Raw genomic sequence first — 16,309 nt, forward strand, 5'->3', positions numbered from 1 at the left:
CTCTGTTTTCTAGAAGATATCAAACCAAAATATGCCACCCAAGCAGCATGAGGAAAAAAAACCAACAGTGAACATTTCTTCACTAAAATATTTTAAGTCTTATTAAAAATGTGCTAAAATGACTATATATGTATATGTAGATAGATAGATAGATAAAATCTATATCAGATTGCCTTCTCAAGGAGAGAGTAAAAGAAGGAGGGAGGGAGAGAATATGGAACTCAAATTTTTTTAAATGTTAAAAATTTTTGTTTATATATAATTGAGGAAAAATAAAATTAAAATTAAATGTAAAAAAAAAAAGATGTGCTAAGGAATTGTGGGTAGGTTTTTGTTTTTTTAATGTTCATACTCTTTGACCCAAATATCCTACTGCGGGGAATATGCCAACCCTCAAAAACTCAAAGGCAGAAAGGAAAGTTATAGATGCAAGGTTCTGCTATTCTTTGATGTCTTTAATTATACTATACATAAATCCCCCACACTCCTCTACAAAATAAAAAAGAAAACAAAACAAAACCCAATTTGTGAGTAGATACAAGCCACTTTAGAGTGTGCTTCCCATCCTTTCCTTTTTCTTAATATTCTGCTCTACTTTTCTCCCAACCTGTAGGCTCTTCCTTTTCTTCAGCCAAAAGCCAGATTCAGGGTTTGGCCAGGGCTAATGAAGGGGGAACCATTATCCATCCTTCCTGCCCCCAACACTGAACCTCATTTTAATAGTAAGACTAACGAAAAAGGGTGGCTTGTTTCTTGGAAACACTCCCTTCTTATCTTTGCCCCTTAGAATCCCTAATTTCCTTTAAGGTTTCTCTTATATATTGCCTTTAAAGGAATCCTTTCTTAATAGAATGTAAACTTCTTGAAGGCAGAACCTATTTCATTTTTGTCTTAGTATTCCCAGCACTTAGCACCATGCCTGCCACATAGTACACATGTAATAAAATACTTGAGTTAAATGGAACTTCCTTCAGTTCAAGAGGTTTCTCTTTGTTGAGGACAAAAGTAGCAACAATGCTTGTGGAAGGAAGCCTGGGCAACATAAAGAGAAGAAAAGAATATCCACTCCAAGGTCTAAAATCTAATAATTGGTTAACCAGATTTCTGACTCATTTGGGTTCCCGAGATTGCCCCTCCAACAGCACACTCTACCTCCCACTTTGTTCTTCCTCCTTTTTTTTTTTTCAGTGAGGCAATTGGGGTTAAGTGACTTGCCCAGGGTCACACAGCTAGTAAATGTCAAGTATCTGAGGCCGAATTTGAACTCAGGTCCTCCTGAATCCAGGGCCGGTACTCTATCCACTGTGCCACCTAGCTGCCCCTGTTCTTCCTCCTTTTAACAATTGCAGTGGTTCTTTGAACTTGGACTTGGAGCAATAAGAATTGGACTAGAATCCAAGAGGAGGTTGTTCTGTGGACTCTCCCCATAAAAGGTCAGGTCATTCCGGGCAATCAGCTCCCTTGCCATTAGCATGAACACTTCATCAATATTCTTGGACTCTTTAGCAGAAGTCTCCAAAACTGCAAGAAGGCCATGTTTCTCTGCCAGAGTGCAAGCATCTTCGAAAAGAACATGACGTTTATCCCATAGGTCAGCCTTGTTCCCTGGAATTAAAGACAAAGCAACAGGACACGGAGTTGTGTAGCCTGATTTTTAAGAATGACATATTTTTAAAATAATGCTTTATCTCAACAAAATGTTCCGTAGGCTAGAAAAAAGACAAGTCTATTGAAAATAAAGTAATATCATAAACATCACAGTATGTCAATAAAATGCAATATTATCACTCCATAAGAAATTAGATATGAAGATTACAGAGAAATATGGAAACTTTATAGGAAGTTATGCAGAATCAAAACGGAATCTAGACAACTGTCAGTACTTTTTTTTTTTTTAAGACTCTTAAAAAGCCAGTATACTTTTGTGTATCAATGCTGAGGGAGGAGAGAAGTAGATTACCTAATTTGGGGAGGGGGGGGGGGGCGGCATTTTTCATTCCCACCATAGAATCTCGGGGTTGGAAGGGATCCCTGAGTTTATCTAGTATAATTTGAGATTAGAGAAATCCCACCCTACAACACCTCTGAGAAGTGGCCATCCAGCCCTCCCTTGAAGATTTCTGTCGAAGAGACATCCATTCCCTCTTCAGGAAGCTAACTGCACTTTCTGTTGTTCAGTCATTTTAGTTGTGTCAGCTCTTCATGAGTTGGGATTTTCTTGGCAAAGATACAGGAGTGGTTTGCCATTTCCTTCTCCAGCTCATTTTATAGATGAGGAACTGAGGCAAACAGGATTAAGTAACTTGCCCAGGCTCACACAGCTAGTAAGTATCAGAGGCCTGATTTAAACTCATGAAGCTGGGTCATTCTGATTCTAAGTCCAATGCTCTACCCTCTGTACCATCTCGCTGCCACTGCACTTTAGGATACCTCCAATTTGTTTTTCTTTATTCTGAGGCTTAATCTGCCCATCTGGAACTTCTGACCATTGCTTCTGGTTCCATCCTCTGGGGACTAGTAGAACAAATCTACTTACTCCCTTTCCCCAAAACAGTTCTTTAAATATTTGAAGTTTCCTTTCATATCACTTCTGAGTCTTTTCTCCAGATGAAATACCACTAGTTCCTTCAGCCAGTCCTTGTGTGGCTTGGTCTGCGGTCACCTCCAGACCTCATTGCCTTCCTTGGAATGACTTCTTCTACCATGTCAGTTTGGGGCTGGGCCTGTGACTTCATAGGTGAAAGAAATTTGCTGTGAGGAAGCTCCTACCAGTATGGCATCTGCTTTGTCATTTCTAGCCTTAGACACTTCTAGCCTAGGATACTTAAGTGATTTGCCCAAGATCACACAGCCAGTATTAGGACTTGAAAGCAAATTTTCCTGACTCAGATTCTTTATCTACTACTCACTTAGGCCAGATTTACCCTTGGCCTTTCCCCTCAGGACCAATGGTAATATTAATATTCATCATCCCAGAGTGTGCCAACATACAGGGCCACACTCTTTGTATACAATTTTTTTCTTCTTTGTCTACTATATGCATCATTTGTGCTATTCTTTCGTTTTTAAATTTTTTGTGCTATTCTTTAAAATATGGTGCCCAGAACTGATCCTGGTAGTCCAGATGTGGTCTGGACCAAAGAGGTGATCATAAAATGATAGATTTAAGGCTGGAAGGGACCTTCAACGTCCTCAAGTCCAACCCCCTCATTTTACAAATGAAGAAACTGAGGCCTTTATCATACCTATCAAACTACCTAGATAAAGACTAGAGTTAATAGAGTTGGAATTATTAAATTCCACATCCTACTCTTGAGCAAATCCAAACAACTCCCTGGTTTTTGCCCTTACTTCTTCTCTTTCCTTACTCTAGACTTGTGGCTGGGGTTGGGAGTTGTGGAGTTTCTGTCCCCTATGACTAGAATACTTTTCATCCTTAGCTTGGCCTCCTGGCTTCCTCCAAGCCCCAGTTAAAATCTCATCTTCTGGGGCAGCTAGGTGGCGCAGTGGTAAAGCACCGGCCCTGGAGTCAGAAGGACCCGAGTTCAAATCCAGCCTCAGACACTTGACACCTACTAGCTGCATGACCCTGGGCAAGTCACTTAACCCCCATTGCCCCACAAAAAACAAAAACAAAACAAAAAATCTCATCTTCTACGATAAGCCTTTCCTGATCCTCCTTAATGCAAGTTCCCTCTGTCTACAATTTACCCTATACATATCTATATGTAATATGTACATATTTGTTTTCATATTGTCTCCCCTCATTGGACTCTGAGCTCCTTGAGAGCTAGGACTATCTTTTGCCTTTCTTTGTATTTCTTTAGCTTGGCGTAGCCTCTGGCACGTAGCAGGTGCTTAATAAATGTTTAGTCAGGGGCAGCTAGGTGGCACAGTGGATAAAGCACTGGCCCTGGATTCAGGAGGACCTGATTTCAAATTTGGCTTCAAACACCTGGCACTTACTAGCTGTGTGGCCCTAGGCAAGTCACTTAACCCTCATTGTCCCGCAAAATAAATAAATAAATAAATAAAATAAAATAAAAATAAATGTTTTGTCCCTGCCTGGTATATACTGAGATTTTTTTTTTTTACAACTCTTCAGAAGGACTGTATCAGAAGACAAGTTGTATAAGTTGTTAGTTACATTGTGACCATTGGATGAAAAATTAAGGGAGAAGGTGCTTTCCCTAAAACAATGAAGTGGCTGAGAGTCCAACTTTTTTCAATGGAAATAGAGAGCTGCAGAGGTTCACACTACCATTGAAGAAACTGAATTATATATGTGTGTGTGTGTATATTTTTAAATTAATTTATTTATTTTCTCCCAGTTTCTGCAAGAGTTCTGAAAGAGACAGAAATTTACATTTGTGGGGAATTGCTTTAGCGGCAAGTTGTGAAAGATGGTGACCACAGTAATGATTTTTTAAAGTGCCCATAACCACATTTGTAAGAAATGACATGCATAGGCTTTTCAAAACAAGCTGTCCTCAGTCTCTATGTATGGGCCCAGGGAAAGGGTTTCAACTCTAAGGGAAATGAGTTGTTACAAAGTAACATTGTAATCAAGTCTTTACATAAGATTAGAACCGGAAAAGGAAACCGTAATCAAAGATGTGTGTAGGATTAGAGTGAAACAAGAAATGATATAGTTAATGCTTAGAGACAAAAGTAACCAGATTATACCCAGAATGCTATTTCTTTCTCCTTTTATGAGTTCCTATGACTAAAATTTGGCTATTTGGACCACAGGGCCATAACCAAGTTCAATGTATATAGTACTGACTAGGGTAGAAGATGTGGGCAATAAGTACATAATTCAAGAAGGAAAATTATCTGTGGGAGCTAGTTATCAGGGAACGATTAGTGGGGAAAGTATGACTGGAGGAGAGCTCTCAATAATGAATTATAAATTGCTCGGGATTTGGGGAACTTGAATTTAACCCAGTGGGGAAAACTGGCAAAATAGCTCTGGTCTTTCTATTTCAATCCAGATCATAATTTTCCTTCTGGTGAGAAACTGTGACCATCTCATCCAGAACAGAGCCTCTAAACGCTAAAGAATTAGAATAATTTAAGGTCTATTAACAATGAATGATTAAGTAATTAGTTATTTATAAGCAGTAGTAATTTATTCTGAAGGCTCTAGCACTGTGCATCAATAGCAGTTTACTACAGCAATATATTCACATTTAAGACTATGAAATCTTTCTCTGCATTTCCTTCACTGTCTGTACCTATCCCTCTTATCCCCACTTTCTGTCCCTTTATTCTTTTTTCTTCTCCTTTCCTTTTCTTCTTGCTTTCTCTTTCTCTTTGACCTCCCTTCTTTTTGTCCTTTATTCTTTACTTCTTGAATCTTCTCTCTCTCTCTCTCTCTCTCTCTCTCTCTCTCTCTCTCCTTCATTGGGTCACGCATAGTATGGAATTAAAATATATGTTTGCCATTTTTATCTATGTTCCCTGTTAATCTGAAAAAGGAAAAAAAAGAGTATCCAATGCATGAACATTTTGTATTTCACTTAAAAAATACCCAAAGACCAGTTGCTTCCTATTTTTTCCTTCTAGGCTAGTGACCCTTTATATTTAGAAAGGGTCCTCATTCCTTTTTTAAGCTTTATGGTAATGGGCTAACTTGTTTCCTGCAGAATTAAGCTTAGATAATTTTGAGTCATCTATAAATAGATTCAATATTTTATGTCGATGAGCTCTTCCTATTACGCCAAAAAACCATAAGTACACTGGTGGGTAACTGGTTTAATGTGATGTGCCTCTCTTGATGCTTCATGAAACTTAACCTGTTAAAAACCAAATAACTAATAGGGGATGATGATGTTAAATGCCTTTAAAATACTGTACCAATAAGCATTATGACCAGATTTGCTGCCCCGTATTTTTCTATTTCATGGATCCAGTGAGGAACAGATTCAAATGTGGATCGCCTTGTCAGGTCATAGGCAATGATAGCAGCATTCGCACTTCTGTAGTAGCTCTGGGTGATTGTCCGGAATCGCTCCTGGCCAGCAGTGTCCCATACCTGCATCTGTCCAGGTAAGGAAAAGAGAAGAGCTAAGGCAACCCAGCATTACTACAGAACAAAGGCAGCTAGAACAAATCCTCCTATAGTCCAAGACCTCCAAATGAAACATCTCCAAGCACTGACTCACTTAAAAAAATATTATTGGGATTTTCATATTCTACTATATCCACTGCTAGACCACATGGACCCCCACATTCCCAGCCCCTCACACTGCCTCTTCCCCATACCCTAGAGAGCCATGCCTTATAACCAAGAATAAAAAAGCAGTTCAGAGAAACTAATATTTCAGAGGTCTGACATCTTGCATGTATGGTCCCCACTTCTACAAAAAATGGGGAAAGGTACTTTCACATAGCTCTTCTTTAGGACTATGGAAGACTTATTGAAGTTGACACTGGATTCCAGTGTGACAAAAGAATTTGAACACTCACTTAAAATTTATTTGTAACAGGATTTTTTTTGGGGGGGGGCAGGGCAATGAGGGTTAAGTGACTTGCCCAGGGTCACACAGCTAGTAAGCGTCAAGTGTCTAAGGTTAGATTTGAACTCAGGTCTTCCTGAATCCAGGGCCGGTGCTTTATCCACTGTACCCCCAGTTGCCCCTGTAACAGGATTTGTTAATGGGCCACCCATCCGACTACTCCTATTTCATTACACACAACTACTAGAAGGATTATGGCACAGTAGAAGAATTGTTAAACTTGGGCTCATGGGACCCAAGTTCAAATCCTACTTTTAATGCTTACTAACTTTATGACCTGGTACTCCTCATTTAATCCTTTAGGCCTCAGTTTTCTTATCTGTAAAAATAAAGGGATCTGGGGGGCAGCTAGATGGCGCAGTGGTTAAAGCACCGGCTCTGGATTCAGGAGTACCTGAGTTCAAATCCGGCCTCAGACACTTAACACTTACTAGCTGTATGACCCTGGGCAAGTCACTTAACCCCCATTGCCCTGCAAAAACAAAACAAAACTAAATAAATAAATAAATAAAGGGATCTGACTAGATGACCTCTGAAATTCCTACAGTTCTATATCAATGATCCTTTGATATTATCAGACTGTAATTTTTTTTTTTTTGCAGGCAATGGGCGTTAAGTGACTTGCCCAGGGTCACACAGCTAGTAAGTGTTAAGTGTCTAAGGCCGGATTTGAACTCAGGTACTCCTGAATCCAGGGCCAGTGCTTTATCCACTGCGCCACCTAGCTGCCCCCTATCAGACTGTAAATTATGTGAGGGCAGAAGGATCATCACCACCACTACCACAACAGTCTAATATAATAGTACTTTCTATATATTGTCATTTGAATCTTACCCGGGACCTTAAAAGGAGATATTATTATTTCTGTTTTATAACTGAGGAAACTGAGGCTCAGAGTGATTTATCTGTGGTCACATGACTAGTGACACCTATGGGTTGTGAACCCAGGTCTTCACGATTACAAGTCTTACATCTATCAACTATGCCAGGCTCTCTCTTTATGTCTTCCACATCTCTGAAGCCTTCACAGCACTAATCAGGATGCTTTGCCTCTTGTAGGCCCTCTGTAAATAATGTTTGTGGAATAAACAACTGAATGAATGAATTAATGGATTGAGAAGCTTTAAGAATGGAGGGATTGGGGCAGCTAGATGGCGCAGTGGATAGAGCACTGGCCCTGGATTCAGGAGTACCTGAGTTCAAATCCGGCCTCAGACCCTTAACACTTACTGGCTGTGTGACCCTGGGCAAGTCACTTAACCCCAATTGCCCTGCCAAAAAAAAAAAAAAAAGAATGGAGAGATTATGTAGCTGAGGTACAGACAGTGCAAAAATGTGAGTATGGATTAAAAAACTACCACCCACTTTAAATTATCATTTTTTTAAAAAAACAACTATTGACTTTCCAGGATGATTTCAGAAAAACCTGGAAAGAAATGAATAGATACAAAATGAAGTAAGCAGAACCAGGAGAATGTTGTACACAGTAAAAACATTATTGAATGATAAAGAACTGTGAATGCCTTAGCTATTCTCAGCAATACAAAGATCTAAGACGATAATCCCAAAGGACTTATGATGAGACATGCTATCCACCTCCAGAGAAAGAACTGGTATTATCTGAATAGACTGAAGTATACTATTTTTCACTTTCTTTTTTTTTCTTCCTTTCATTCTTTTAAAAAATTATTCAAGTCACTGTACAAAATGACTGATATGGAAATGTTTTACATGATTGCACATGTATAACCTATATTAGTGGAAGGAAGGGAGGAAGGAGGGATAGAATTTGGAACTCAAAACTTTTAAAAAGTGTTTTAAACTGTTTCAATATGTAATTGGAAAAACAATAAAATATTATTTTAAAAAATTTTAATGGTCCTGGAGGAAGAAAAGGATAAAAATAAACTAGTGACTTGCCATGGTAGAAAATGCTCTACCCACTAATAACCTTTTTTGGTTTGGGTTGTTTTTTTTTTTTGCGGGGCAATGGGGGTTAAGTGACTTGCCCAGGGTCACACAGCTAGTAAGTGTCAAGTGTCTGAGGCTGGATTTGAACTCAGGTACTCCTGAATCCAGGGCCGGCGCTTTATCCACTGCACCACCTAGCTGCCCCTTAATAACCTTTTTTATAGTCAATCACACCAGATTGTTTCACTATCCAAGCATGAAAATCATACAGCAAATTTAACCAGCCCTTATCTAGGAAATCATACTTTGTGGTTTGAAAGGAGTTCTGTATTGCCTTATCAAAACAGTAAGTTTGACCGACTAAGATTTAAGCCTGATTAGTTGCATGAGAAGCTTGGTAATACAGTGGAAGGAGTGGAGACAGGACAAGGCAGGACACCTGGAATTGTAGTCTGACATTTGTCCTTGTCAGATAAATTGCTTCTCTTTTCTGGGCCTCAATTTGCCTTTCTTTGTATCCCTAGTCTTTAGTGCTGGCACATAGTGATTAATTAATAAATGTTTTTTGTATTGAGAAGGCTTCACAAGATTGCTGAAGAGATCCTTGACATAAATGTAAAAAAAATTTTTAAAGGTTAAAAACCTTTGATCTAAGATAAGCATACTAAGATCCTAAGAACAGATTTTCAAGTCCTCAGTAAACTAGAGAAGGAAGTAGAGACCCTATCAAAATAGAGAAGTCACTGGCAAAATAAGAAGTGTATTTAGGTGATAAAAAAAGGGGTGTAGATTGGGCTCCCACAAGATCTGGTAAATGTAGATCACTTGAGTACACCTAAATGATTATCAGTACTAAAGACTAATTCAACTTTTTGGGACAGCTATGAGATATAGTGGATAGAGTGCCAGGTCTGGAGTCAGGAAGACTCATCTTTATGAGTTCAAATCTGGTCTCAGACACTTAACGGTTATGTGAACCTGGACAATTCACTTAACCCTGTTTGCCTCAGTTTCCTCATTTGTAAAATAGACTGGAGAAGGAAATGGCAAACCACTCCAGTATATTTGCCAAGAAAACCCCAAAAGGGGTCATGAAGAATCAGACACAACTGCAATAAACCCAACAACAGCAACAATTCATCTTTCTAGAGTGCTAAAGTGATTTAGATACGTTGTTTAGCCACAGAGTGGCAGGATAAGTATTCTTCTTAGCCAAGAGAAGAAACAATAAAAGTTCAGGGTGATTGAATGATTCCTTATATAACTTTGAGGGTGAGAAGGGAGAAAGACAAAGAATTAAAAAGAATTAATGCTGCAAATGAATGGAGATCTTTCATTCCCCTTAATTGTTTGAAATCATCTAGAACAGAGGTTCTTAACCCAAAATCCCCAGACTCCCTCCCCAGGTCTGTTAGTAGTTTTTAGGGGGTCCATTAACATGGATGGAAAAAAAATTACACCTTGACTTAACCATAATTGCCTTCTTTTTGTGTATTTTGTTTTTTTACATCTAAGAACACTATTCTCAAAAGAAGTCCATAGGTTTCATCAGACTACCAAAGGAGACACAAAAAAGGTTGTGTCCTTGGTCCACAACCAACATCTCTCCTGTCCATTTCCATTGCTCTGTCTTCACTGCCACCACTCTTTATACAGATCCACATTTCCCTCCGGCATACCACAACAGCCTACTTTCATAAACTATCTCTATTTTCTTTTTCCCTCAATCCATTCTGTATGTCCTGTACATGCATACAGGCAGGACAATCCTTCTTCCTTCTATCTATTCCCTGAGTCAAGAACTTTCAACGGCTCCATAGTATCAAAGGACTAAAATTCAAATTCCACAGCCTAGCATTCAATCCAGCATCAATTCACCTTTCCATTTTTATATTAATCTTAGCACATTGCCTAATACAAATACAAAGTAAACATTTAATAAATATTCTATCTCTATCTCTCTTCTGTCTAATCTAATATTATTTCTCTCTACATTCCTATCTGCCAATCAAATTGGGCAACTCTGTACTCACACAGTCATACCTTGAATGTTTGTCCTGCTATACACCCATCCCCCAAAGCCCAATTCAATTGCCATTGCCTCTGTCAAGCTTTTGCTGATCTCACTCATCAGAATCCCCTTCAGATCTCTAAGAACACATTTTTTTAGTTGTTTAATGTACTTTTTTTGGGGGGGGGCAGGACAATGAGTGTTAAGTGACTTGTCCAGGGTCACACAGCTAGTAAGTGTCAAGTGTCTGAGTCTGGATTTGAACTCAGGTCCTCCTGAATCCAAGGCCAGTGCTTTATCCACTGCGCCACCTAGCTGCCCCCTGTTTAATGTACTTTTTAAAAATTGTATTACTTTTTTTTTTAAGTGAGGCAATTGGGGTTAAGTGACTTGCCCAGGGTCACACAGCTAGTAAGTGTTAAGTGTCTGAGGCTGGATTTGAACTCAGGTACTCCTGACTCCAGGGCCGGTGCTCTATCCACTGCACTACCTAGCTGCCCCAAAATTGTATTACTTTAAAAAAATGTTATCTGTATCCTTAGGGTTTAACACTGTGCCTAGTACCTAGTAAGCACTTAATAAATGCATACTGGTGACCAGATTTGTGATTTTAGCTTTGCAGGGGGTAGCCAGGAAGGAACTCTCTAACCAGTACAAATAAGCACCTTCTCTGCAATTTATACTCTCAGAAAATTGTCTGGGGCACTGAGTAAGTTGAGTGATTTGCCCAGGGTCATATAGCCAGTATGTATCAAATTAGAATTTTATTTTATTTTATTTTGTTTTAGTGAGGCAATTGGGGTTAAGTGACTTGACCAGGGTCACACAGCTAGTGTTAAGTGTCTGAGGCCGAATTTGAACCCAGGTACTCCTGACTCCAGGGCCAGTGCTCTATCCACTGCGCCACCTAGCTGCCCCTCAAATTAGAATTTTAACCCAGGTCTTCCTGGGTTTGAGGCCAATACTCTAACCATACTGCCTTTTAAAGTCATATAGGCAGTAAGCATTAGAGGCAGAATTTTACTGAGGTCTCTTGGCTCTTCTGAGCCCAGAGCCAGTGTCCTTTTCTTTGCCAAATTGCTTAATAACTGGTTTACACTTATAATAGTCATGTTTTCTTTACCTACCCCTTCCACAACTCTCTAAAATCTGGCTTCTGCTAAAATGGTTCTCTGAAAAATGGGGATAATAGTAACACCTTCCTCCCAGTGTTGTTGTGAGAATCAAATAATATTGGTGAAGTTCTTAACATAGTGTTTGACGCATACTAGGGACTTAATAAATACTTTCCTTCCTTCTTTTCTCCCTCCCTTTTTTCCTCCCTCCCTTCCTTTCTCTTTTCCTTCCTTCATTCCTCCCCCTTTCTTCCTTTCTTCCTTCTTTCCTTCCTTTCTTCCTCATTCCCTCCCTTTCTACATCCCTCCCTCCCTCCTTTCTCCTTCCCCCTTTTCCTTCCTTCCTCCCTTTCTCCTTTCTTTTTCCCTTTCCTTCTTTTCTTCCTTCCATCCATCTTTCCACTGACACCAATGTAGGAGGAGGTAGCATGATACAGCAGAAGAGACATTAGCCTGGGAGTCAGCAGACCTGGGTTTTAGTCCCTACTCTACTAGTAACTAGCTATGTGACTTTTTTTCCCCCTGGTGAGGCAATTGGGGTTAAATGACTTGCCCAGGGTCACACGGCTAGTAAGTGTCAAGTGTCTGAGGTCGGATTTGAACTCAGGTCCTCCTGAATCCAGGGCCGGTGCTCTATCCACTGCACTACCTAGCTGCCCCCAGCTATGTGACTTTGAACAAGCCACTTAATTTTTCTGGGCCTAAGTTTTTTCACCTGTAAGGTTAGAGAATCTTTTAGGTTCCCTTGAGTTCTAAAATGCTACGGTAAGGACTCTTGCTAAATCTCAAAGCCTTTTGTTCCTGAATTCCCCTGTACATTTGATGCTGTCTACCACCCCCTTTCTTACTGAAATTCTCTCCTAGCTTTGGCTTCCACAATGTTACCTCGTCTTGGTTCTCCAATTACCTTTCTAGTTGTTCCTTCTGTTTTCTGGCCCAAATCCTTTTTCCTCTTACCTCCTAACTGTGGATGTTCCCAGAGGCTAGTTCTTACCTCTTTGTTCTTTTTTCTTTACACTCCCCTCCGTGGAAAACTAAAGAAGTGCTATCAGAAATATAAACTGTGTACCCCAAGGAGACTGTGACAAAAGGTCCACAGTACCCACAGAAATACTTTTTGAAGTAGCGAAAGATGGGAAGCATAATAGGTGCTCTTCAATTGTGAAATGGCTGAACAAATGGTGATATATGAATGTAATGGAAAATTACTGTCCCTTAGCAGAAGTGTACAACTCACAAAAGTCCCAAGTATTCCTAGACTAGATTAAAATGTAATTGGGAGGGGGCAGCTAGGTGGCGCAGTGGATAGAGCACCGGCCCTGGAGTCAGGAGGACCTGAGTTCAAATCTGACCTCACACACTTGACACTTACTAGCTGTGTGACCCTGGGCAAGTCACTTAACCCTCATTGCCCCGCTCCCCAAAAAATGTACTTGGGAAATGTCTAACAAAAAATAATATAAATGCAATACAACATAGATAATGTTTATTGTTGGTTTTCTAAGTCAGTGTGCAGCCCACAGGGATTAATTTCTATATGAGTTTGACACCACTGCTTTAAGGTAACAATAGATATGAAGAAATGGGATATACATGAGAAGACTCCTTTGAACTGCTGTAGAGGAAAGGATCAGGAAGATTATTTATACACACACACATATATATGAATATATACAAATTATTACAAAAATATTAATGGCAAATATATATATGTACATAAATGGCAACAACTGGAATAAAACTCAAATCAAATGCAGTGATCAGGCTGGGTCAATATAATAAAAATGACAATGCTACCAAATGCCATGATCAATATTGGTTATAGATGACCGATGTTGGAAAGTACTACCTTCCACTTTGGAAAAAGATGGTGGACCTTGAGTGAGAAATATTGTAGGGGGCAGCTAGGTGGCACAGTGGATAAAGCACTGGCCCTGGATTCAGGAGGACCTGAGTTCAAATCCAGCCTCAGACACTTAACACTTACTAGCTGTGTGACCCTGGGCAAGTCACTTAACCCTCATTGCCCCACAAAAAAAAAAAAAAAAAAAAAGAAAGATTGTACACTCTGTTAGATGAGGTCACTATCAGTTAGTTTTGCTTAACTGTTGTTTTTTGTTGTTATTTGGCAGGGGGGCTTAATTGAAAGGGGATTTAATACTCAAAATCAAAATGCATTAATAAAATATATATATATGGGCAGCCAAGTGGTGCGGTGGATCGAGCAATGGGCTTGAAATCAGGAAGAATTATCTTCCTGAGTTCAAATCCAGCCTCAGACATTTACTAGCTGTGTGACCCTGGGCAAGTTTCTTAACCCTGTTTGCCTCAGTTTCTTCATCTGTAAAATGAGCTGGAGAAGGAAATGGCAAACCACTCCAAAGGAGACACAAAAAAAACCCCAAATGGGGTCATGAAGAGTTGAACATGACTAAAACAACTCAACAACAACTCTTTTTATTGATGATTCCCAAATCTAGATCTATGCTCATGCCAATTCTTCCAAGCCCTAGTGCCATTTTGCTAACCATCTAGATACAATTTTTACTTTCATGTCAAGCCAATGGCTTGTTTTCTGTTCCATATAATGGGGATAATAAAAGGACCTACTCCCTAGGGTTCTTGTGAGGATCAAATGAGAACCTTGGAGCACTTACAAAAATCTTAAGTATTATAGCTTTTCCCCCTCAGAAATCCCGGTCTATGTCAATGATCCTACTACTCACCCATACTCAAAAACTTGGAGTTATCTTTATTCCTCTGCCTAAAACTATCTTACAAATGCGTCATCAAAGACTGTTGTTGTTGTTGAGTCATTTTTGAGTCTTTGTGACCCCATCTCTAGTTTTCTTGGCAGAGATACTGGAGTGGTTTGATGTTTCCTTCTCCAGCTCATTTTACAGATGAGGAAACTGAGGCAAAGAATGTTAAGTGACTTGCCCAGGCTCACAGAGTGAGTTAGTGTGTGAGACCAGATTTGAACTCAGGAAGATGAGTTTTCTTGATTGAAAACCCAGCATTCTATCTGCTGTGCCATCTAGCTGCTCACTCAAAATGTCTCTTGTAACCAGGAATAAGTTGGAACCACTGTTTTTGTGACTGTGCTTCTCAGAGGTGATTGTAAAATTTTTCAACATGAATACTACTAGGAGGTATGGCTGCATCTAGGAGCCCTTCAGGTTCCCTGAGCTGGGTCTCCTGAGCCCTTCAACTGCATTCTCTTTTGAGAATTTGGAAATCATAATAACTTCAGGAGGTTTCTAGTAGGAGTATGGTGGGACCAGCTCCAACCAGGGAGCCAATTGTTGGATTTTTCAATGCGAGCATTTCCACCTCAGAAATCAGCAAATGCTACAAATCAGGACTTGGTTTATTGTTTTTGTTGATTCTCTAAACTTAGGAAAGCAATGGAGAAAATGTTAATGATTCAAATTAAACTTTAAAATGTGTAATGTACAAGTTTTTCCCCCTTTAGGGAGCCTATGATTAAATATCAATGATCATTATTATTTTTTATTATTACCCCTGGTTTCACCTATCCCATTTTCTAGTCTAGCCCTTTAGCAGCCTAACTAGTTTCCCTGATTTTGAATTTTCCCCATTTTAGGCCAACCTGCACATGGCTGCCAGATGAGTCTTCGTTATAGGTTTCTTACATCAATCAGTCACTCACATTACTTATCAAAAACCTTCAATGACCTCTTATTTCTTTTTGAGACATATCTAACTCCCCACCCCCAAACCTAGCTTTTAACTTCTTCCACAAAATGATTTCATCCTTACTTATCCAACACATTTATTTTCTCCAACACATACCTTCTGCTTTATTTAGGCATTCCCAGGAAAACAGCATCATTATTCCTATCTGGGCCTTGTTCCCCTGCCTTCGCCCATCTGCTTTTCCCAATCCCAGCTTCTACCTTTCAGGGCCCAATCCAAATCAAAGAAACCTTCCAGAACAGACAAAATTTTCCCCTTCTCTGAACTTCTCTAGCATTTATAGGCTATGCCATATAATTTAATTTTTTTATGCCATGTCATTTAGAACTTCATTCTATACTTCTCGGGTTTCCTTCCAGTGAGCAATCCTTTTTATCTATGCAGAGTGCCATTCTTCTAGAGAGCATTGGATTTAGAATTAGGTGACCTGGGTGTGATTCTTGCCTCAGATACTTACCACCAGTTTGACCAAGGGAAGTCATTTAACCTCTTAGAATTTCAACTCCCCCACCTACAACATGAGAATAACAGTATTTACATTACCCACCTCTTTGAATAGTTGTAAAGAAACACACACACACACACACACACAGAAACACAACAGTTTACTTTGCAAACTGAATCTAGAGTTAGAGGACCCTGGGTCCCTAGTCAAATCACTTAACCTCCCTTGCTTCAAGTTTCCTTTCTGCAAAATAACGGGATTGAACTAAATGACCTCTAAGGCTACTTACAATTCTAGATTGTTGATCTTAAGGAGCTATCTAAATATGTTACCATTAGTTATTAAAAATACTTTTTAAAAAATGGGTTTCAGATGTTTTCCTGGGGCCTCAATCTATGGGTCTAAGCCTTTGGGAAGTCATGCTTAGTGATTTAACCAACCTCCAAGAATTGGAATGAATGCCCTGGAAAGAGAAAGCTAAAGAGAAACTTAATTAGGGTCTCTAGTAAAGGATTTTTGTTGGGAAGAGAGGGGGTGTGTGGCTTTGAGCAGTTGTTCTTCAGACTGCTGAACAACAGAAACTCCA

The 16,309-nt window shown here is 39.5% G+C and overlaps 1 protein-coding gene across 1 annotated transcript in view; it reads right to left on the reverse strand.

Annotated features, from left to right (window-relative positions):
- Positions 1 to 366: 366 nt before the first annotated feature.
- The window catches only part of RAB19 (RAB19, member RAS oncogene family), a 30,840-nt gene continuing 14,897 nt past the window's right edge, over positions 367 to 16,309 (reverse strand). The window contains exons 3-4 of the mRNA XM_043966301.1: positions 5,860 to 6,043; positions 367 to 1,605 (exon numbers count right to left, since the gene is read on the reverse strand). Of these exons, the coding sequence (XP_043822236.1) occupies positions 1,337 to 1,605; positions 5,860 to 6,043 (453 nt within the window). The 3' untranslated portion in view covers positions 367 to 1,336. The remainder of the gene's footprint in view (positions 1,606 to 5,859; positions 6,044 to 16,309) is intronic.

Source organism: Dromiciops gliroides, chromosome 5 (assembly GCF_019393635.1).
Source record: "Dromiciops gliroides isolate mDroGli1 chromosome 5, mDroGli1.pri, whole genome shotgun sequence".
Taxonomy (NCBI): domain Eukaryota; kingdom Metazoa; phylum Chordata; class Mammalia; order Microbiotheria; family Microbiotheriidae; genus Dromiciops; species Dromiciops gliroides.